General features: G+C 38.4%; 2 protein-coding genes across 2 annotated transcripts in view; one reads left to right on the top strand and one right to left on the bottom strand.

Annotated features, from left to right (window-relative positions):
* Nucleotides 1–5,549, top strand: part of LOC127440438 (von Willebrand factor A domain-containing protein 5B2-like) — a 38,226-nt gene extending 32,677 nt beyond the window's left edge. The window contains exons 21-22 of the mRNA XM_051697001.1: nt 1,474–1,597; nt 2,591–5,549. Of these exons, the coding sequence (XP_051552961.1) occupies nt 1,474–1,597; nt 2,591–3,241 (775 nt within the window). The 3' untranslated portion in view covers nt 3,242–5,549. The remainder of the gene's footprint in view (nt 1–1,473; nt 1,598–2,590) is intronic.
* Nucleotides 5,550–5,571: 22 nt separating this feature from the next.
* Nucleotides 5,572–17,961, bottom strand: LOC127440434 (dol-P-Man:Man(5)GlcNAc(2)-PP-Dol alpha-1,3-mannosyltransferase-like). The gene is made up of 9 exons (XM_051696995.1): nt 17,772–17,961; nt 17,257–17,356; nt 12,124–12,271; nt 11,884–12,044; nt 11,217–11,337; nt 10,901–11,106; nt 9,625–9,700; nt 9,175–9,320; nt 5,572–7,527 (listed from the first exon to the last, which is right to left on the bottom strand). The coding sequence occupies exons 1-9, from the start codon at nt 17,947–17,949 to the stop codon at nt 7,359–7,361; spliced, it is 1,305 nt and encodes a 434-aa protein (XP_051552955.1). The 5' UTR covers nt 17,950–17,961; the 3' UTR covers nt 5,572–7,358.
* Between the last annotated feature and the right edge of the window lie 5,848 nt (nt 17,962–23,809).

Genomic DNA, 23,809 nt, shown 5'->3' with positions numbered 1-23,809 from the left:
TTTCTTATATTTATCCAACACATCCAACCTCTTCTGCCATTTCATTCCTCTGAAAAAAAAAAACAAAAACAAAAAAAAAACATTTGCACTGTACATAACAGATTTGTGTTTACACTGTACATAACAGATTGTATTAGATTTGCACTACCCATGTGTATGTGTATGTATGTGTGTGTCTGTACGTATGTGTATAATTATTATTTTTTTTTTATTATTATCTATGTCTTGCTGCTGTTTTTGTATTGTTGTACACTGGAAGCTCCTGTCACCAAGACAAATTCCTAGTATGTGTAAGCATACTTGGCAATAAAGCTCATTCTGATTCTGAAATGAACACTAGAGGCGGTATTTCTTCACACAATGCTATCTTATGACATCAAAACCCTTCAAAATTCAAAGTTCACGGCAAATTTGCCACAAACTGGCTACAAATTCACCACTGATTATTTTCACATGCAAATTGTTGCCAACGGTTTGCTGCAGGTTCACCACTACCGGTGGCTACTGACAAACATTTGCAGCAAATCACAAGCTCATTTGCATGTGAAAATAATGTGGAAATTGAAGTGAAAATTTGTGGCAAGTTTGCGGTTAATTTGCCAGAACTGTAGATTTTTTTGAAAGGGAGGCAATACATTTCAACGTTTGTATTACTTTGTATTGTATTGAGCTGAATGTGTCATAGAAGCACCACAAAATGACATGGTTGATTTAGCAATTGCGTTTTTCATGTCACATTTGCTTTTTATGAAACTATATCGGTCATGAGCGGACTGGGAAGAGAAATCGGCCTTGGAATTTTGGATGTTTCAGCCTATCGCTGCCCGTTCGGCCCCATTCGAATGAGATAAGTGTCTTTTCAATACAATGACAGTTGATAGCGGACACTGAACTGTCATAAAAGTAATCCATGCAGATTATCCACATACTCCAACTCTTATAAAAGGCTTACAATGTAATTTATTATTTTTTAGTAAAAACATTGACTTCCGTTGCACATTCATGAGCACTACAAGGGAAGCTCCTTCACAGTGGCATGCCTGTGAAATGCCTGACATACCTCACATTATTTTTAGTGTTAAAATGAGTTGCTATCATGTGCCATTCTATTGAAAACACCGGTATATTCATAAAAGAAAGTCTTACGGTTTTGTACCGACATTAGGATTAGTCAATAATGACAGAATATACATTTTTAGGTGACCTATTCCTTTAAAGTAAATTTATCTTGTTATAAGAATGTTTAGATTGAAAACAAGACAAAAACACTCATTTAAAAATGTTTTGGGTCAACAGAAATAATTGGTGGGGGCAGATGGGTTTGGCCAATGATTATTGGACAGGAATGTTGCCCTAGGACAAACAAAGGATACTGATACAGAAACATGTCCTTCTTGGCTAAATCATAGTTTGTGAGTTTATTATAATGCTGGTATATGACCATTCATCTAATTAACCATGTGTGCTCTCCAGGATCAATCTGGGCAGACTAAAGGGCAGTAATGGCTCAGGAAAACAGTCTCCTCTCAAACCTCACTTTCTCTCTGCAGAGACTGATAGACACACTGTGACAGAGACACCTGACTACCTGCCACTGGTTGGTCCCCCTTGCATACAGATTTACCCATCTCATCACACCATCTCACTTTGGCTGTCAGAATGAAATACTAGCATACTGTCTACTGTATACAGCACGCTAGTTAAAAATGTAGTATGTGATACAGTATGCAATAATAAATGTTTCAAAGAATAGTAAGCTACATTGTTGTCACATGACCTTACTAAGTTGCATGTTTAATTCAGCGAGTGATGTCCAGTTATCTCGGAAATAGTTCAGCCATGAAAACTCTCTGAAAGATATGCCATGTTAATATGGGTATGACATATTGATAGGATATTGGACATGGTGGACTATATCTGCTAGGCTGCTACTGCTGCCGCAGAACAAGTACTGAGACTTGCAAATGTTAGAAAATACACAGACATATTGAGTAAAGCATGTGGACATGCTGTTGCTCATATAGACACACAAACAATCCCCATGCAGCAGATCTAGTCAGGTGCAGCCGGGGTGGAGGTGGGTTTCAGAGATAAACTCTCACAGCACGCTGCAGTGAAACCTTTTCTGGCTTATCTGCAAAACTGAGCAATTTAAATGCCAGACAAAGAGAGAGAGATGCAAGATGATTGGCTACTCAATTACATGTCAAATGACCAATCAGCTAAAACCATGCAAGCTAACTGGCTTAACATGTTACACGTGAGCGAGCCAATTGGCTAACATATAACAGATAAAGTTAAAAGTACCTATCAGCTTGCACCACATAGAGTTTCATGGCTGAACTTTGGTCATTTATTTAGCAATTTTGTGTAAAAATATATTTTAGCTAAATCAAATAAGAGACTGAGGTTGATTTTGCTTCTGGTTCATTTTGTATAGTGCACAATTTGGCAAATGTAGCAAGTTACACTGTGTGTGCACAGAATTCACACTGCAAACTGTAAAAATAGTATGAGTAGTATGGTAGTATGACATTCTGAGTCATGATGCAAAACAATCTCACATGCTTCTCATCGTGTGTTCCCACAGGTGCGTCTTCAGTTGGCCTCAGGTGCATTCTTGCTGTCAGAGTTGTACTCTGAGTGTATCCAGATTCCTCTGGATCGTCTGAAAAGGACATCCCCATATCTGAGCCACCGCAGCAGTTTGAGCCCCCCCTTCCGTTGTACCTCCCCACCTGCCTTTGCTTCAGCTTCAACATTCTCAGCAAGAAACAGGCTTGAGGACCAAATTACAGGCAGAGTGCTTCACGCCAGCCTGCCCCGCCATGAAGAACTGCTCTGGTTCGACCCCCACAGCTCGAAGGAGGGGTCTCCAAAACTGGTGGTTGTAGTGCCACAGGCTGACAGTGGGAGGGGCTCTGAGACTGACATGTGTGAAGGGCCTCCACTGGATCTGGCAGAAGCTCGGGGAGAGGAACTGGCACAGATGGACATAAAGAGCTCAAGCTGGGCCACGGCAGTGGCTTTGGCCTGGCTGGAGCACCGCTGCGCTGGGTTTTTTGTGGAGTGGGAACTGGTGGCAGCCAAGGCAGATTTTTGGCTGAGGTGTCAATCACTGCCTGAGGGCGTTGACCTGGCGGGGTTGAGGGCGGCGGCTAGGCAGCTTTTCCTGTTGTTACGCCACTGGGATGAAAATATCAAACTGAACGTGCTCTGCTACAATCCCAATAACATGTGAGGAAGACACACTCGCACCAAAAGCTGCTGTAAGCGAGTTTAGCTGTATTTCTAACTTCTAACAGATGTAAGGGGCATTCACACATACAGAAATAAAATCACCGGAGGTTTCCAAGTCTCTGTGCTGTTGGTCGCTTGTAGCCGTTCCAACTCAACTGCAGTGTCCAAAGATTATTGAGTGGATCACTGTCTGCACTCCCATTAGTAGTCACTACTTTGCATTTCTGTTCATTTGCACATATAGTTGAGCTCTACTCAACTTTGTTGCATTACCAATGAACGACTTCCTGTATTTTTTTGCCCCAGGTTGTTTTATGTGTGAATTCCCCATTAGACCACCACTTACTTAGACCTTAGACTTACACATTTTCGTTAGAAAATGCATACATTTTTCTACAGTTATGCCTCTCATCCACACTAGATTGGCATTTTACTCCACCGAAAACAGCTGTTCATAACTACATACTTTGGAAAACGATGATGTTAGGAAACTGAAAACTACATTTTCAAATGAAAATGGATTAGTGTGGATGTAGCCTTAGACTAGTGATTTCTCAGGACAACTATTTTAGTGATATCTGTCAGGTAGAAGGGACATTTTGGGTGGTTTATCAAAAACAACTTGCAGCAGATTTAATTTGCTGATTTGAACTCAAAGACCAATTTCTTGGGTCTTTAATTTGATAAATTGTGGCATAGCTCAATTCAACTTTAAAGCAGAACAGAATTAATTTCCTCTGAACTTTAAAGAGAAATTAAGATAAAGTTGAAATGTGAGTTGAGTGTGAGCTCATCTCTTGTCCAGACTCCAATGCAGGCTTTGCCTTAATAATCTATGGGCTTCGGTCTAAATATGCATTAGTAGACCTCTACCCTAACTCACCGCAGGTCTTAAAGCACTTTTCTCGTAGCAATAGCAAAATGACTAGTTATGTATGCTTCATGAAACCAATCACCATGGCCAACACTGGGCTCATTTTGCCTTAATGTACAAGAGCTTCTTGATTTTGACTTCTCTATCTTTGTTCATTTGAGTTTTGATCAGACCTTTTTCTTTTAGATTAAACCATCTGTTTATGTCAGTATTGTGCCATTTTGGATGTTGACAATGGGAGCAATCATCCAAAACATTGGTAAATTGTAATTTCTTGAGATTGTTTGGGTTTTTGTGGCCAATGATTTGTGTGTGGAATGGACTGCTTGCTTGTTCCCGATATTTGTGAGGAATTCTATTTGTCACTTACAGATATGAGGAAAAACTATCTACTACAAAATTTGCCAAACGTAAAAAACAATGTTGTATGTTTGTGTGGGTTATGCTTGGTTGTGTAATCAAAAATCTAACAGAGCATTTGATTCAGGGATCGCCTTAAATATGGTGGTAGCTGGTAACCCAAAGATTCGAACTCGAGAGGTGGCAATCTACAGTATGAGTTTTATGAAATTATTACATTTTTTTCAATCACTTACAAATCTATAGAATAAAATCCTTGAATGATTCCAGATGACACTGCCTTCGGGTTTTAAGATACATTTTTCTAGCTGTGGAGACTTTTTAATACCCTAAAAATGGAATAACATCATGGACAGCAGTTGTATTATAATTATACACTGAATTAAGCAAATGGACTTCATGCAAAAAGAACACACACACACACACACACACAAACAACTGCAGATAAAAGTTAATCAGATCGGTCATTTACTCATCTCAGAAAAATAAAATCGCACTCCAAAAATTAAGCATTGCAGTACTCTATTTCATTCTCCACTATACTGCCATACAAATGCAAAACGCATTAAAGGAATAGTTCACTCAAATTTAATTCTCTCATAATTTACTCACCCGACTGCCATCAAAAATGTGTAGGACTTTCTTTCTTCTGCAGAACACAAACAAATATTTTAGAAGATTATCTCAGCTCTGTTGGTCCATTCAATGGAAGTAAATGGTGGCAAGAACTTTGAAGCTTCAAAAAGGACATAAAGGCAGCATAAGTAATCCATACAATTCCAGTGGTTTAATCAGTGTCTTCAGAAGCAATATGACAGGTGTGGGTGAGAAACATATCAATATTTTCAAGTCCTTTTTTTTTTTTTTTTAAAACAATAAATCCTTCTCCCTGCCCAGTAAGTGGTGATATGCACGAAGAATGCGAGTCACCAAAAACAAGTTAAGAATTTGTGAAAGTGCAAGTGGGGATTTTAGTAAAATAGGACTCAACTATTGAGCTGTTTCTCACCCCACCTATCATATCACTTCTGAAGACATGGATTTAAACACTGGAGTCGTATGGATTCCTTTTATGCTGCCTTTATGCCCTTTTTGGAGCTTCAAAGTTCTGGCCACCATTCACTTGCATTGAATGGACCAAAAGAGCTGAGATATTCTTCAAAAATTTTCGTTTGAGTTCTGCAGAAGAAAGTCATACACATCTGGGATGGCATGAGTAACTGGAACTATCCTTTTAACTACACATTTAGTCAAAATTAAGTTCCTGAAATCAGGTCTCTTATACTATGAGCTGTCCTGTGACAAACCGGTTTGTCTCAACTATGCTCAGATTCAGAGAAATCGGATTTTTTTTTTTCTTTTTTTTTTTTTTTGCTTATTCCCCTAATTGGGAATGCCCAATTCCCAATGTGCTTTTAAGTCCTTGTGGTCGCGTAGTGATTCGCCTCAATCCGGGTGGCGGAGGACGAATCCCAGTTGCCTCCGCGTCTGAGACCATCAACCCGCACATCTTATCACGTGGTTTGTTGAGCACACTGCCACGGAGACATAGCGCGTGTGGAGGCTTCACGCCATCCACCTCGGCATCCACGCTCAACTCACCACACGCCCCACCGAGAATGGACCACATTATGGCGACCACGAGGAGATTACCCCATGTGACTCTACCCTCCCTAGCAACTGGGCCAATTTGGTTGCTTAGAAGACCTGGCTGGAGTCACTCAGCACGCCCTGTGATTCGAATTAGCGAACTCCAGGGGTGGTAGCCAGCATCTTTTAGCACTGAGCTACCCAGGCCCCCTGGTGAGTGAAAATTTTATAATTCACATTAACAGACAGCAAAAAAACTTTGAAGCCATTTTTGTCTGTTTTAGTGTTGCCGTAATTACTGCATGTTGCATTTGTAGGGCAGTACAGAAAAATTAAAACCTACTGAACAAAATACAAGTAAAAGAACTAAGGCAGTAAACAAACTCAGAAACTACAAAGAAAACTTGGGAAGTTCATGGGTATCTCAAACTTGGAAGAAATGGAAAAGCATATCTATGCTATTCCTTTGTGCCCAATACATTAAACTATAGTGAACATCTCTCATCATTTACTCCCCCTCATGTCGTTCCAAAACCATATGACTTTTCTTCTGTTGAAAACAAAATTACATGTTAGGCAGAACATTCACTGTATGCAAATAATGATGCAATGAAAGTGAATGGTGCCTAACATCTCTTTATGTGTTCCACGGGAGAAAGAAAGTCATAAAGGTTTGGAACAACATGAAAATGCATTCATAATGAGAGAATTTTCATTTTTGGGTGACCTATACCTTTAAGCTTACAGTCACTGTGCATGGTTGGAAAATCAATAGTTAATGGAAAAAATTCCCTGAATAACTTCAAATATGACAAAGATCAAAATCAATGATGTAATCAATCCATAAGCTTAATGTCACACTTGAAACTCTGAGACTTTTACATTATCTTAGGCCTTTGTACCAATAAACAGTCCTGTCAATAATGTGTCCATGGGCCGACAACACATCTGTGAGCCTGTAAATCTCAGAGGTCAACCGATTTGAAATGCTGTGTAACAATGAAAAATAAATCCCGCTTCGATATCCTGGACTGAGCATTAGTCCTTAAGAATCCTGAGAAACATTGTAAACACTCTCTGTTCCGCAAATATATTAACTGTATGCTACATCCGTGAACAAACCACACTGATCCCATTTGAGCATCACAGTCTCAACCCTTTCTTGCCTGGGATGACCCCTGTTTGTCACACAAGTTTTGGGACAGGGGACCAGTGGCTCCAGGAGACAGAAAAGAGACAGGAGGTGGAGGCCAGGGATCATCCCACACGGCAAGCACTCTGATTGGACCAGTGTTCAGTGCCGTTTAGCCTTGTTCTCTGACCCGTGAGCCGGAAGAGCAGGGGTAGGGTTGATCCACAAGCAAAGCAGGATGATGAGATGGCAAACGTGCAGTGACAAAGAGCTGTAGGTGGTGGAGGGAAACGTGTTCCATGACAGCTCTATCAGACCCAGAATCAACACCCTAAAAACAGCACAAGATAGAGGGATGAATGGAAAAAACATTAACAAACAAAGAACAACAGAAAGTGTGGCCAAGACAACAGATTGCCTGAACTTTACAGATATTATACATTAATAAATCAATAAGCAAGTTAAGGTCATGCATTACAGTGATTTTACAATGGTTAACAGGCTTTCTAAGGAATTGTATGAAGCAGAGCGCCCAAAACTGTCTTTTTGACGTTTAATACAAAATAAGCTCAATCAACAGCATTTGTGGCATAATGCGGATTACTACAAAAAAAAAAAAAAAAAAAAAAAAAAGTGTTGACTCGTCCCTCCTTCAAAAAAATTACAATAAAATCAAGGTTACGGTGAAGCACTTACAATGGAAATTAATTGGGGCCAATTTTTGGAGGGTTTAAAAGGCAGAAATGTGACACTTATAATTTTTTAAAACAATTACATTACTTCTTTTTAAACTCAGTTGAAATACATTTTTGTGGCAAATTACATTTATGCCACAAAAGCTCTTGACTGAGCTTAAATTGTTTTTAACCTGGAATATTCCTAGCCTCAATTAAAGGTGCTGTAAGCGATTGCTTTCATGGAAAGGTGTGCAAAAATGGTTCTATAGTGTCCCGAGATATCTCACCTGTCTCTGTGACAGCACTAGACTCTAGTCTTTGACGCTTTCTGCCTGTCAATAATTTTGCACGTTCTCATAGGCCACGTACACACTACAGATACATTTGGTTAGCTGTTCACCTTTTAGTGCTTAATCCTGCTCTGTACACACACAATTCAATGAAATACAGGAGTGAAAACTGCATTCTATAACCAAATTACCTCCAGGTTGTTTAAAGGGATAGTTCACCAAAAAATAAAAATTAGCTCATTTACTCACCCTCATGCCATCCCAGATGTGTAAGACTTTAGAGGATTTAAAGATTTTTTTATTAGAATATCTCAGCACTGTAGGTCCATACAATACAAATGAATGTTGATCAGCACTTTAAAGCTCCAAAAATCACATAAAGGAAACATAGAAGTAATCCATAAGACTCCAGTGGTTAAATCCACTCTAAATCTCTACGTTTACATCTGAAAGTCACATATGGTGCCTGTTTAGTTTCACAAGTGAAAGTGAAAGTGGAGATTTAGTTAATTAAATATTGATTTGTTTCTCACCCACACCTATTATATCGGTTGTGAAGATATGGATTTAACCAGTAGAGTCATATGTATTACTTCTATGTTTCCTCTATGTGATTTCTGGAGCTTTTACGTGCTGGTCACCATTCACTTGCATTGTATGGACCTACAAAGCTGAGAATTCTTCTAAAATCTTTGTTTGTGTTCTGCAAAAGAAAGTTATACACATCTGAGATGGCATGAGGTTGAGTAAATGATGAGAGAATTTTCTTCTTTTTTTTTTTTATGGGTGAACTATCCCTTTAAACTAACTTTTGTGAGGTCTTAGGTGTGCATACAATAGCAATTTTACACCTTCTTTGAACGTAGCTCATCCAATCAGATTTTATAATACACAATGCACAAACTAGACAATAACTGTACTAAATGACTCAATGTTACATGAGTAGAGAAAGAAAACAATGAGGATAATCCCAATGCCAACATAAGCGAGGAAAAAGTGTCTGTGTTTTACCTGAGCAGGTGAGCAAGCCTCTTAACTCCTCCACTCCACAGCAGATAGGGGAGCGTATGGAAGTACCACACATAAAACTGATAATGCAGAGATCTACTGAAGCACATTCCAATGAAGTTAGAGGTGAACAGAACCAGAACTGTCTGTATGATCTGGATAAGGAACAGCGTTTTTCTGATATAACAGATATGTGCGGTGGTGCACTGACTAAAGCTCAGGGCTGGTAACCAGAATGTTGCTGCTTTGAACCCCACAAGGAACAAGCCAAGAGTTATCATTATTGTGCCCTTGCGTTAGCATGCCATCCTGTTTCCTGTTATAAGTGTTCTGTATGTCACTTTGGATAAAAGTGTTTGCTGCTACATGACTAATTGCTTGCTAGATATCAGGACTGTCAGGTATGTTTGAAAATACTAAAATATTTTGCTTTAACAGCCGTTAAAGGATATGATCAGCATTGAGCTTCTGTACAGTCTCTTTTCTCTCAGAAGGATCCTTTAGAATAGACCAAATACTGTTCCCAGACCTGCAATAAACAAGTTTCTTTCAATGACACTGTTAGGGACCAGTGGAATCTACATTCTGTTTCTAGATCTGTAGCAAATTTGGTTTAGATCAAATACGTTCAGACCCAAGTGGCCTTATTATTGAGATAATATTCAACAGATCCAGAGACAAACTAATCAAAACTCATTACATTTTTAAATGGGGCTGTTGTTTCAATGCGTTAATTCAGAGTGATTAATTTATATATATATATATATATATATATATATATATATATATATATATATATATATATATATATATATATATATATATATATAAACCACATAAAAAAAAAAATGTACGCAATTAATAATGTCATTGTAAATTAATATGGAATATTCCTACAATCTGAGCAATTCAAGCTTGAAGTACCAACTTTTTTCAGCAGGGGGCAGCAAGCGAAACTCCTGCGGTACAGACTACACTCAGGCTTGCTTTACACTAGCGACAGCACAAGATGAGAATGCATTCTTGCGTTCAAACAGCTGGATGGAGCCAATTCGAATGCAGAGGTCTTAATATGGGTTTTAAATTTCAAACTACTTTTAACGTGACATAGCGACCTAAAAACGCTGCGTTTATGATGCAATGCAACCAAAGTGAGACGCTTCAAAAGCATCCGTCTGACAAAGTTGTACGTCGATGCATCCTTAGACAAGCCCTTATAATAATAATAATAATAACAATAAGACATGCTGATGAATTCAATTGCAAAATGGATTGCTTTTGACTTTAGACCAATGATAGGAATCCAATAATATGGAAATAAACAATACATTGACTTCTAATGCCAATTTTTTTTATTATCTTATCAATGCTTTACCCGTCTGCCACAATAATGTAATGTATTTTAATTATCTGAATTTTTTAAATTTCTAAATATTGTTAAAATAATTCTAAAAATTTTATATTTATAATTATTTAAATATAACTATTTATTATTATTATTATTATTATTATTATTATTATAAGCAGTTATTTATACAAGCGGTAAATCGCAATTAATTTGACTGATTAATTAATCCGCCCTACTTTTTAAAACTATTCTAAACACACAACTGTGACAGACTGGACCATGTCAAATACCATGTAAAAATAGAATCAATCACAAACTCTGGGTGTTTTTTTTTTGACCAAAGTTTAGTTTTTTTTTTTTTTAGTTTTTTTTTTTTTTTACCTCTTCCATCTCTTCAGTGTGAACAGAATCAACATGGTAATATGAGCCAGAAGCAGCATAAGGTGAAAGTATCGACTCAAAAACACCTCCTCAGGGAGAAAACGCCAGTTCACCGTCCACTTAAACAGAAACTGCCTGCCCAGGTCAAAGGCCCGGCTAACATAACCTACAGGATTCACCAGGAGGAATGGCAATCCTAACAACAGCTATTGGACAAAAAGAGAGAGATGTTGGGTGGTACAGGAAAAGCTGGTGTAAAACATTTTAAAACAGAAACGTGTCCAAGTGTTAGTTTGTATGTGTGCCTGCCTCAAACCTGTATGAGAGCACAGAGAACTAGTCTGGGGAGAGTTTTCCACAGACCAAACTCACACAGGAGGAGGAAGAGCAGACCCGGAGCGAAGAGCAGAACATTCATCTTCACAGACACAGCTAAACTGTCCATAGCACAGAGGAAGATTAACTTTAAATGCACACACAAAACAATTTTTTTATGCATTGTGGGCTGTTCAGTCTTTCAAAAAACAAAAGCTATATGCAACAAAACAAATGCAACACAATTCAGGTGGCTCAAGGTGTATACGACATCATAGCAATGCAGAACTGCTCTAAAATGTCCATATAGTGCAAATTTCCATGGATAAACAATTTAAAAAAGTGCAGATGCAGATTACAGATCTGGTACTGTGTGAACACCCCCTTTTGCAGCAAACATCAAATATGTTCTGATTGGCTGTAATTTTCTAGTTTCTCACAGGACAAAATAACTAGAACTAGAAAACTGTCGTGTCACGCATGGTCAGGTGACACAATGTAAGAGAACATCCAGCCTTATCTCATCAATCAGTAATTAGTCCCACCATAAAACCCAAAATCCAATCCAAGCATCCCACTGCACATTCAATTTCATCCCCATGTCTATCCAATCATTCTTGCTTCCTTCTCTCTTCCTATTCATCCTTCTATCTATTCTTTCTACTTGCCTGTAGAAGGCGCATCCCAAAGTCCAGCGACCATCCAGGAAGAGATTGATGGCTCCAAACAGCAGCATCATGGCCAATGGATCATTAAAGAGACGCAATACAAAAATGGAGTGAATCCTATACGAAGCACAGCAGACGAAGAAAAACACATATGGTGGAACCTACAAAGTAAAACAAATAAAACACAGAGAAGCACAATAAACAGATTTCTGAAACTTGAGCAAAATGCAGGTGTCCCACCTTTCTGGTGCGATGGTAAATGCGGAAAACAAGCAGCAGAGTGACGAGGTAGAAGACAGCGAACAGATACTGGCCCAGACGAATATTTTGTCCATGGTCAGTGATATGATACAGCGCAGTGAATATGTACACAAAGCCAGCTGGATACCTGAAACATACAGACATATATAGAAAACAGTAAATGACTAGTGGTTACTACTAGGGTTGTTGATTTAACACGTTAATTTGGTTCGATTAAAACATTATGCAATTAATCATTTCTCCAGACCCATTGGTAAATTCCATAATAAAAGTGCGTATTTTCCAACAAAGCAATTCAAGCTTGAAGTACTGTACATGAAACTACGTGTTTTTATGAGCCATATCAGTAGGGGCAGTGAGCATGCCTAAACAAACCTTAAAGCAGCGCAGCCACAGAATGAGAGCCGCATAGGATGAGTTCTTAACAGCTGGACGAAGCACAACATAATGAATGGCTCTTGAGACAAAATATCCAGACTTTCAACTACTTTTAACTTTAACACAGCGTCCTAAAACATGCCGTTTGTGACGCTGTAACCAGTGAGAACAGGACAGGTTGATGAACTCAATTGCAAACTGGATTGCTGTCAACTGTAGGTTTTGGTTCAATGAAACGGAAATAAAACAACATATTGACTTCTAAAGTCACTTTTTTTTATTGTCTAATCAATGCTTCCCTCGTCTGCCACATTAATGCTGATGTCATTTCTGCACCACTAGCGTCACCAAACAAAATGGCAAAAATAAAATTTGTTTTCAAAACAGCTTTCTGAATACCCCCACCACACCACCGAGTTCAGTCGAATACCAATGCTATCTGTGAAAATTGCTACCCTACATACAACTGTAGACAAATGAATAAAAAAACAACGTGCTACTTTGCTGTTATTATAGCTTGAGTCTGGGGTAGTATACTGTGGCATCAGTGCAAGACCATGTGAACTGTCTATTGAAGCATCCCCCATCCCCCCCATTTTGCTTTGTACGTAACATTTGAGAATAGGGACCAACTAAAACATTATTTTATGCACATTAGTTGAAAATGAAATGCTCTTTTTTAACAGCCAGGATAGGAATGTTCTATGCAATAATATAACGGTGTTGAATGGTTTATGTATTTATTGCGCCCTCTTATGGACTAAGGAAGCAACATCAATTTAAAAATCAGCTGAATATAAAAATTCTAATATTAGTTAATATATATTAATATTTATTTCATTTAAAAAGTACAATACATTTTTATGGTTCAGTTAGTACTGTTTATTTTTGTAATATAATTCACCACTATTTTACATTGAGTGTTATTTTTTTATTCAGTATCAATTTTAAAAACTATCGGTTGATTAATCAGTTATTGGCAGGTACTGCCCAACTTAGTTATCGGTATTGGTAAAATCCACTATCGGTCGACCTCTATTTCCTACTTCCATGTCATTCCCAGAATGCAAGTGTTGGACGTGTAGCTCATCTTTCCAAATGCCATTCTGAATATTTTTTAAATTCCAATGCTTTCATTATTTAGAGTTAAATGGTAAAGCCTTACAAGAGTCAGCACTGTAAGCAGCCATATCACCCTGCAGCTCTCACTTGGTTGCCCACTAAAGCTAAGAAGGGTTGAGCCTTGCCAGTACCTGGATGGGAGACCTCTATGGGATCAAAATCCCGTCAAAAGTACTGCGGTCACGGATCCAAAAATAATAAGCGTGAATCAAAAAATTATAGGTGCAGATAAAAAAATAGTAAGCACAAAAATAAATAAAAAGCACAGATCAAAATAATTAGCGCAGATCAAAAAATTTAAAATATGCTGCAAAAAACAACAGAAAAATTAAAGCAAAGTCATCAGAATTGCAAACAAAATCACATTTTCCTTGGTTATATTACTGTTTTTTGTACGCTTATGCTGTATTTTTCTTTGCTTTTGTTTCCAAGTTCTGCGCTTGGTTTTCCAAAACTTTGAGTAGATTTTCATGTAAATCAGGGGGCATTTTGTGTCCCTAATGGTCCACTAGTTCTCGATCAACAGCTCCTCCTCTAGCCAATCATTCGAAGAGGGTAGGTGACGTCACTCCAATGCAACTCCGACGGCTGCTGCTCAATATTATATTATTTGTGGTTGATAGATACGTTGCTTGTGTCTGTTTTGAGTATTTTCTGCCAGCTCTAGGAAACAATGTGTTGTCCGAGTAGGCCATTATCATAGTCTGTTAACTCATGTATCGAGCTGAACTTAGTTAAGAGTTTTAGTTTAGGCATCAAGACTTCCTTGTTTAAAAAAAAAAAAAAAAGGCTGGGTTGGTGTGGATGTTTGATGCATGTTTTTACTAGCTGTATCAATGTAGTCGTGAGTTCAGAACCCAAATTGATCCCAACCGAATCATTTTGATTTGAGCTTATTATTTTGATCTGCGCTTATTATTTATTTTGCGATTATTTTTATTTTTTTTATCTGCGCTTATTATTTTGATTCATGCTTATTATATTTGGATCCTTGACCGCAATACTTTTGACGGGATTTTGATCCTATAAACCTCCTGAAGAAAACTAAGTTTGCTGCTGGAAGTGGTATTAGGGAGGCCAGCAGGGGGTGCTCACCCTGTGGTCTGTGTGGGTCCTAATACCCCAGTATAGTGACAGGGACACTATACTGTTAAAAAGCACCGTCTTTCGGATGAGACGTTAAACCAAGGTCCTGACTCTCTGTGGTCATTAAAAATGCCAGGGCACTTCTCGTAAAGAGTAGGGGTGTAACCCCGGTGTCCTGGCCAAAATTCCCACCCATTGGCCCCTATCTATCATGGCCTCCTAATAATCTCCATCCCTGATTTGGCTACATCACTCTCCTCTCCACCAATAGCTAGTGTGTGGTGGGCGTTCTGGTGCACTATGGCTGCCGTCGCATCATCCATTGGTGGTGGTTGAGGAGATTCCCCCTATACTATGTACTATACTATGTAAAGCGCTTTGAGTGCCTAGAAAAAAAGGAATTATTATTATTATTAAGAGGTATAGTGCCATATATATCTAAACAAAATGGAGAAATTCAGTAGCATGAACAGTACCATGGTTCAGTGATGGTATCAGATGCAGGGCTCAACGCTAAGGATTTTTTCTACTGGCCCCATTTGGGCCAGTGCTTCAGATTTTTACTGGCCCTGCCAAAATTTTCACTGGCCCCAAAACAAAAATGACAAATAGCTGTTTTTACCATCATGGCTTTAAAAAATATGTCCGAAGATACATATTTTTTACATATATTATGTTTTCAATACAATGTCCCCCAGGGGCCTGGGTAGCTCAGCAAGTAAAGACACTGATTACCACCCCTGGAGCCTCGAGTTCGAATCCAGGGCATGCTGAGTGACTCCAGCCTAAGCAACCAAATTGGCCCGGTTGCTAGGGAGGGGAGAGTCACATGGGGTAACCTGCTCGTGGTCGCTATAATGTGTGGTTCTCGCTCTCGGTGGGGCACGTGGTGAGTTGTGCGTGGATGCCGTGGAGAATAGCATGGGCCTCCACACGCGCTACGTCTCCGCAGTAACACGCTCAACAATCCACGTGATAAGATGCGCAGATTGACGGTCTCAGACGCGGAGGCAACCGAGATTCGTCCTCCACCCAGATTGAGGAGAATCACGACACCACCACAAGGACTTAGAGCGCATTGGGAATTGGGCATTCCAAATTGGGGAGAAAAAATAAAAAATACAATGTCCCCCAAAATTGAATCACATTTATAATTTGCAAGATATGATTTATGCCTTATGTAATCCCATATATGCGCTTTACAGATATAAATTCATAAATACATCATATTAACCTCAGCCGTCCTGCCATTTACATGTGTTTTTAAGCCAAGAGTTCTGTGGAGGAGATGATGGGTTTTCGGTCATGTGTTTAGTCATGCAACTTTTGCCCATGTGTAGTGTTTTCACAAGAATCAAAGTTATCAAAGATTATTCACAGAGTTAAAGATTTGATTATTGGCTGAGAAAACAGACTTGCTACCAAATCGGTTGTGATGTGTAATTTACAGTAGGTAGATGTTAGGCCTAATCTGTTCATTAACAATGTGTATATAACATGAAATCAGACAACCCAAACAAGACCAATACTGACTGATATACAAAGAACAAAAACACCTGTATGGTCCAGAAATGAGACATGTAACAGGTGCTTTATGAGGATGATATGAAGTAGATTGTTTCAAATATTCATCTTCACCCTGCAGCTGAACAGCTCTGATAATAATAGCCATAGTGATTTTGCTTCTTTTCATATCAAACGGCATTATCATGTCAAATTAATGTTTACATTTTGAAACATTACCTAATTAAATGTATACTTACATTTTGGATATTGAGCAGCTCGTGATTTGCAGACACGTGTATAACTGGGGTTTAACAAAGTTTATTACATCTCATTCAGCGCTTCATCTCTAATGGTAAATTGATGAGAGAATATTTGTTTTAAAACTAGCGCTCTGTCCCTTTACGAGAGCACATGCATGTTAAACAGTCTACGCTGCACGGAGAGAGAGATGATGATGAGAAATATGCACGGAGAGACATGGATTTTCAGTCCTATAGAAAGAAACTGTTGATTTCTTGTGTTCCAATGTGTGGATTACTAATTTTCACCAACTTGTAAAAATGCGTTCACTCCTCGGTTAGAAGACTTTGTTCACTCCGTGTAATTTTTGTGCTCTCTCGCTTGTTTGCTTACACTAATGTTATAAATGCAGCACTGGCCTGATCGGGCAAGTGACAGTTCTAGCAACTGGCCCAAATCTTTCTCACACTGGCCCCGGGCCATCAGGCAGTCCTTATTGGCGAGCCCTGCAGATGGTAAAACCTTAGTGGTTCTGCTTGATTTCCACACTCATATAACATGGCACTTGAACTGTACTCTAAGGTACTTTAAAGGATACCATGGTAGGGTCCAAAAAACAATAGTATAACCATTATTTCACTAAATTAATTTCTTGATACAGTGATTTATTTGTAATGTTCTCTTAATTAAACTTTAACATCACCAATGTACAATTTAGTATACTAGAATAGAGTATTAGGCCTAGATACATGCTAGTATACAAAGAATGTTTATACTTACACCAGAGGCCCTGTGTCGCCCTTCAGCAGTGTGTAGTCGTATGTGCCGTTGATAACACCTTCCACCTCATCCATGTAGGCTTTCCAGTCAATCTCTGTGTCTAAACACACAATAAAACTTACATTACAACACAACAATCTATTTGATTACAAGGTTAATTTTACACACAGCTACCATGAACATTAACACAGCAATCCCTGTGACACTTTAATTATGACTTCAACCTCTTTGAAAACTGCAAGTCAGTGTCATGTTGTTAAATTAGCTTATATAAAAATTGATAGCTGGGTGCCAGTGATTAGCTTCCAGCCTGACCAGCTACAAAGTGTAAAAAAAAGAAAGACCCTCTAAAACCAACAAACAGCCTGACCACTCTGAGAGACCAGCTAAGACCAGCCAACCGACTGAGGTTTAAGACGCTTTTCCTATTTGCGCAGATCTATTAATTAGTAATACGGCGTAGATTATAATCACTCAAATATCATGTGGAAGTCAGTGATCTCTTCTGCACTCACATGCAACTTTTTGGATCACCCATATGTTGATCCCAATTTCCAAGAACCATAGCACAGTCGTAACCAAGAACGTGTACTCGGCTTTGAATATCACCATGTGTTTGTCTTGCCATATGGATGAAAGTGTTTTTTGAAGTCTTGACGGTGCAGTAGAGGATTTCTTCTTGCCTCCTCTCATGTTGGCCGCTTTAAGGAAGTCAGCGACAACGGAAACAATACATTCCAAAATAAAAGTCCCCTGCCCGGAATAACAAAGTGCCGGAGTACGGATAGTACAATAGCTCTTTTTATTATTATTATTATTATTATTATTATTATTATTATTATTATTACCTGTATTTACTCGCTTATATTTTTTACCCATAGAACACAAAAGATGTTTTAAAAATAATCTTTATACAGTTCTTTTCCATATAACGACTATGTCAGACTGTTCCAAAAACACAATAAAAATATACAAAAGTAAACCATTTGGCTCAAGTCTTACAAAAGTCACATGATATCTTACGAAAGCAAATATTTTATAGCTCCATGGATACAACGGGGCTAAAGGCTCCACTGATTTGATTTTCTCCCAGTACACTAACTAGCAACAAAAACTACCACAGCACTTTCATAAACAGCTGTTTGTCACTTTGCACTGCAACATTTTCCTGTTTCATGAAATCTTTGTGTGTGATGTCTAAAAGTTGATTTTGAGGCAATTTGATCTAATTTTTATTATATTTTAAAATGTTGCAAATTTATGTAGCTAATGAAAATACCATAAATTAACCACATTTCTTATGAGACAAAATACTTATTTATCATTTTCAGTTTTGTTTAAGGTAATTAAATTTTAAAAAAAAATTCAATAACTGTCCCATAAGTGAAAGGATAGTATTTGGGGTAAAAAGCTCCCCTGTTGCAGGGGCTAAAGGCCTCTATTAAACACACTGTTTTTCTTAAGTGGGGAGAATAGATTTGTTATGAAAAATATTCAACGTGGGCTCACGTTGACTCATCCAATCATAATAGAGGTTAGTTTGTTTATAGAATACTTGAGCTGTGATAAAATGCCAAATGTGTTTGAAATTAACAAGAAATGGTTGACTTTTTCTGAATTATTTTGAGTAAGCATCATTTTAATTTGTTACTCAAAAAAGCATCTTACTGTCTCAAAATTATTTGCATTAGTTGACAAATTGTGTCCTATAACTATTGCCCCGGTATCTAAACGATATCACTTTAAACCCTTTTACCCATAAGTGAGGTAGCATTTTACCCCAGGTGTGGGGTAAAAGGCATCCTCACCACCTTTTTTAAAAAACTGAATTTTAATCTAAAGAACCTTCCATTATTATTTCTTTTCAGACAAATTACGTTGCTCCATCGATTTTTAATAAAAATAAATATATATACAGTAGATAAGGCAGAGATGATAGCGCAAGTGCTAGTGAAGATTCAAAGCTCTGAAAATTTATCAGACAAAGCTAAACAAGAAAGGAACAATATACTTGAAATAAATCCACATGTAGCAATCAAAAGAATTATTACGGGGGATAACACAGATTTACCTTTAATATGTTTGAATTAAAGAAAGCCTTTTTAAATGCACGGCAAACATCTCCAGGAAAAGATAATATCTGCTATACAATGTTAGCTCATATGGAAGATAGCTCACTGGCTGAAGTTCTAAGGTTATTTAACAGAGTATGGGAAACAGGCAAAATCCCATCAGCATGGAAACAATCAGTTATTGTACCAATTCTAAAACCTAGGAAAGATTAGTCAGACCCATCAAACTATAGGCCAATAGCCTTAACCTCTCAGTTAGGGAAAACAATGGAAAGGATGGTAACTGAGAGACTTGCATATGTTCTAAAAAGTAAAGGTTTACTCTCACCATATCAAAGTGGATTCCACAAAGGAAGAAGTACTATGGATTCTATATTATATCTAGAATCAGAGATTAGGAAAGCCCAGACAAATAAAGAAATGGTAGCAGCTGTCTTTTTTGACATTGAAAAGGCATATGATATGCTTTGGAAAGAAGAACTCCTTATTAAACTAAATAAATTAGGTATAAGGGGTAGACTGTACAATTGGGTGTTAGATTTCCTGTTTGTTAGACTTCTAGTTTGCACTTTGTAGAAAATGGAACGCCGCAAGGTAGCGTATGTAGTCCGCTGATATTTAATATAATGATAAATTATATTTTTGAACAAGCTGAACATGGTATAGTGAAATTGCTATATGCATATGATGGGGCTCTTTGGATTAGGGGCAGAAATCTAGAATACATGCAAAAGAAAATGCAGACAGCAGTTAAGGCGGTAGAACGATGGTCATATAAATGGGGTTTCAAATTATCTACAATCAAATCCCAGATAATTTGCTTCTCTAAGCGACATAAACAAATTTAATTTAAATTAAATGGTAAAGAACTTGAGCAAGTTAGGGTGATTAGATTTCTTGGAGTTTTATTTGATGAAAAGCTTACATGGAGACAACACAGATAAAATGAAAACAAAATGCAAGAAAATCCAAAATACAGTATCTTGCGTTGCTTATCAGGACGAGATTGTGGAGCAACTAGGTCTTCATTGCGAAGTATATACTGGGCCCTTATGAGATCAACTTTTGATTACGGTTGTATAGTTTATATGTCAGCAGCAGAAGCTAATCTTAAAAAACTAGATACAGAACAAGCTCAAGCCCTAAGAATATGTAGTGAGGCTTTTAAAACATCTCCAGTTGCAGCAATACAGGTTGAAATGGGAGAGATGCCGATGTGTATTAGAAGAATTAAACGTATGCTCTCATATTGGGTTAACCTGCAAGGGCATAATGAATCACACCCTGCAAAGACTATTGAACAGGAGTGTTGGGAACATAGTAAATCAGATTTCAGGGGTTTTGGATGGATTGTGAATGCGAAAGCAAGGAAAATAGGTTTGCATAGTATACAATATTGTCCTACTGTCCCATATTCAGATATCCCTCCTTGGATGTTTATAATGCCGTTTATTGATTTACAAATACATGAGGAAATAAAAGATAAATCGAAACAAATACCTGTCTGGTTTATTGTCCAAAGCTACTTAGAAAAGAATTCTACCAATAAAATAATGATATTCACAGACGGTTCACAATGTACATCCCACAATGTGGAAAATCTATCAAGAAAAGAACAACAGATCATCTTTCAATTTATACAGTAGAACTGGTAGCCATTATATTAGGATTACAGTGGGTAGAAGAAAATAACCAAAACATTTTTTTAGTTGCATCTGATAGTTGGTCTGCACTCATAAGTATAAAATCAGGGAAATCATGCAGACTTGATATGCTAAATGAAATATATCAAACAATAAACAGATTACATAATAAAGGTTAGAATGTATGGTTTGTTTGGGTTCCTGCACATGTTGGTGTGAGAGGAAATGAAGAAGTGGATATGTTAGCTAAACAATCTCTTAAGTTACCAACAGTAGATTTACAGATTGCATTAAGTAAAGCTGAAGCTAAAGCAATCATAAAAGATCAAACTCAAAAAAATATGGCAGGAATACTGGGATATTAATGACACCGGAAGACATTTGTATAATATGCAAAGCTCTGTTGGCATGAAAAGAGAGATGGGAAAAAATCGAAGTGAAGAAATGGTTCTTCACTTCGATTTCACCCGCTGCCTCTCTACCGGATGAGCTAAATACTTTTTATGCTCGTTTCGAGGGAAATAACACCGCCCTCGCGGAGAGAGCTCTCGCGGCTGAAGCTACAGAGGTTAGTTCAGTAGCGGATGTAACCCGATCCTTCCGACGGGTGAACATCCGTAAAGCCCTGGCCCAGACGGCATTCCGGGCCGCGTCATCAGAGCGTGCGCGAACCAGCTGGCTGGTGTTTTTACGGACATTTTCAACCTTTCCCTCTTTTTGTCTGTAGTGCCCACATGCTTTAAAACATCCACCGTTGTGCCTGTTCCAAAACAATTAAAAATAACTTGTTTAAATGACTGGCGCCTTGTTGCTCTGACCCCCATCATCAGCAAATGTTTTGAGAGACTAATCAGAGATTACATCTGCTCTGTATTGCCACTCTCTCTTGACCCGCTGCAGTTTGCTTACCGCAACAACCGCTCCACTGATGATGCCATTGCATCTACAATACACACTGCTCTCTCCCACCTGGAAAAAAAGAACACTTATGTGAGAATGCTGTTTGTAGACTAAAGCTCAGCATTCAACACCATAGTGCCCTCCAAGCTAGATGAGAAACTCCGGGCTCTGGGCTTAAACAGCTCGCTGTGCAGCTGGATCCTGGACTTCCTGTCAAGCAGACGCCAGGTGGTTAGAATAGGCAGCAACATCTCCTCATCACTGACCCTCAACACTGGAGCCCCGCAGGGCTGTGTTCTCAGCCCACTACTGTATTCCTAGTACACACATGACTGTGTGGCAACACATAGCTCCAGTGCCATCATTAAGTTTGCTGATGACATGACGGTGGTAGGTCTGATCACTGACAATGATGAAACAGCCTACAGAGAGGAGGTACACACTCTGACACACTGGTGTCAGGAGCACAACCTCTCCCTCAACGTCAGTAAGACAAAGGAGCTTGTGGTGGACTTCAGAAGAAAAGACAGAGAACACAGTCCCATCACCATCAATGGAGCACCAGTGGAGAGAGTCAGCAGCTTCAAGTTCCTAGGTGTCCACATCACTGAGGAACTCACATGGTCCATCCACACTGAAGTCGTTGTGAAGAATGCTCATCAGCACCTCTTCTTCCTGAGACGGCTGAGGAAGTTTGGAATGAACCGCTACATCCTCACACGGTTCTACACCTGCACTGTGGAGAGCATACTGACTGGCTGCATCTCCGCCTGGTACGGCAATAGCACAGCCCACAACCGCAAAGCACTGCAAAGGGTGGTGCGAACTGCCAAACACATCATCGGAGGTGAGCTTCCCTCCCTCCAGGAAATATATACAAGGTGGTGTGTGAAAAAAGCTCAGAGGATCATCAGAGACTCCAGCCACCCGAGCCATGGGCTGTTCTCACTGCTACCATCAGGTAGGCGGTATCGCAGCATCAGGACCCGCACCAGCCGACTCCATGATAGCTTCTTCCCCCAAGCAATCAGACTTTTGAACTCTTGATCTCCCACAATCAAAATACATCAGCACTGCACTTTATTACCCTTACTCTTATATCTCACACCGGACTGTCATAAATTATATTATTATTATATTATGTCTCTCTTAACAACTGACTATCAACCGACAGCCTGAATGTCAATACAGTAAAATACTGTACATTCTATATATATATATATATATATACACTTTTTAATATATTTTTATTTTTTATTTTTATTGAATAATGTGTATCTATATAGTGTGTATTGTATACTGTACAGTGTATGTTATTATTGTATATTGTGTTGTGTGTAATTATGTGTATATTAGAATTTAAATTGTGTTGTGTTAATCTGATGTTTATTGTAAATTGGTATATGTCTCATCACTGTCACGACTGCTATGTTGATCGGAACTGCACCCAAGAATTTCACACACCATTGCAATTGTGTATATGGCTGTGTGACAATAAAGTGATTTGATTTGATTTGATTTGGTTATCACTTGTCTCAGAATTGGACACACAGGGCTCAAGAAGACACTTCATTTAATAGGTAGACATACAAATGGAATGTGTTTACATTGCAATCAACCAGAATCTGTCCAACATGTGATGATGGATTGTAATGGAAAGAAAGGAATTAAAAGAAATACTTGAAAAATTGAAACTAAACTTTAAAAAACATCCTTGGAGAAGCATTGAGGAAAATATATATGCAGTTAATTACATTTTTGAAAGAAACAGGCCTGATGGAGCGAGTATAACAAGATATGGTTAATTATTATTATTTTATTTTTTTCCCCTTCCCCACATCCTGCCAAATCTTCTGAGCCACACTCCTGTCCAGTAGGTGGCGGTAAAGCACCTATAAGCTGGTTTGCCAACCGCCAATAAAAACCTAAGAAGAAGAC

This window comes from Myxocyprinus asiaticus, chromosome 5 (genome assembly GCF_019703515.2).
Source record: "Myxocyprinus asiaticus isolate MX2 ecotype Aquarium Trade chromosome 5, UBuf_Myxa_2, whole genome shotgun sequence".
Taxonomy (NCBI): domain Eukaryota; kingdom Metazoa; phylum Chordata; class Actinopteri; order Cypriniformes; family Catostomidae; genus Myxocyprinus; species Myxocyprinus asiaticus.
Note: the sequence above shows the minus strand (reverse complement) of the source record. Positions and strands in the feature narration are given on the sequence as shown.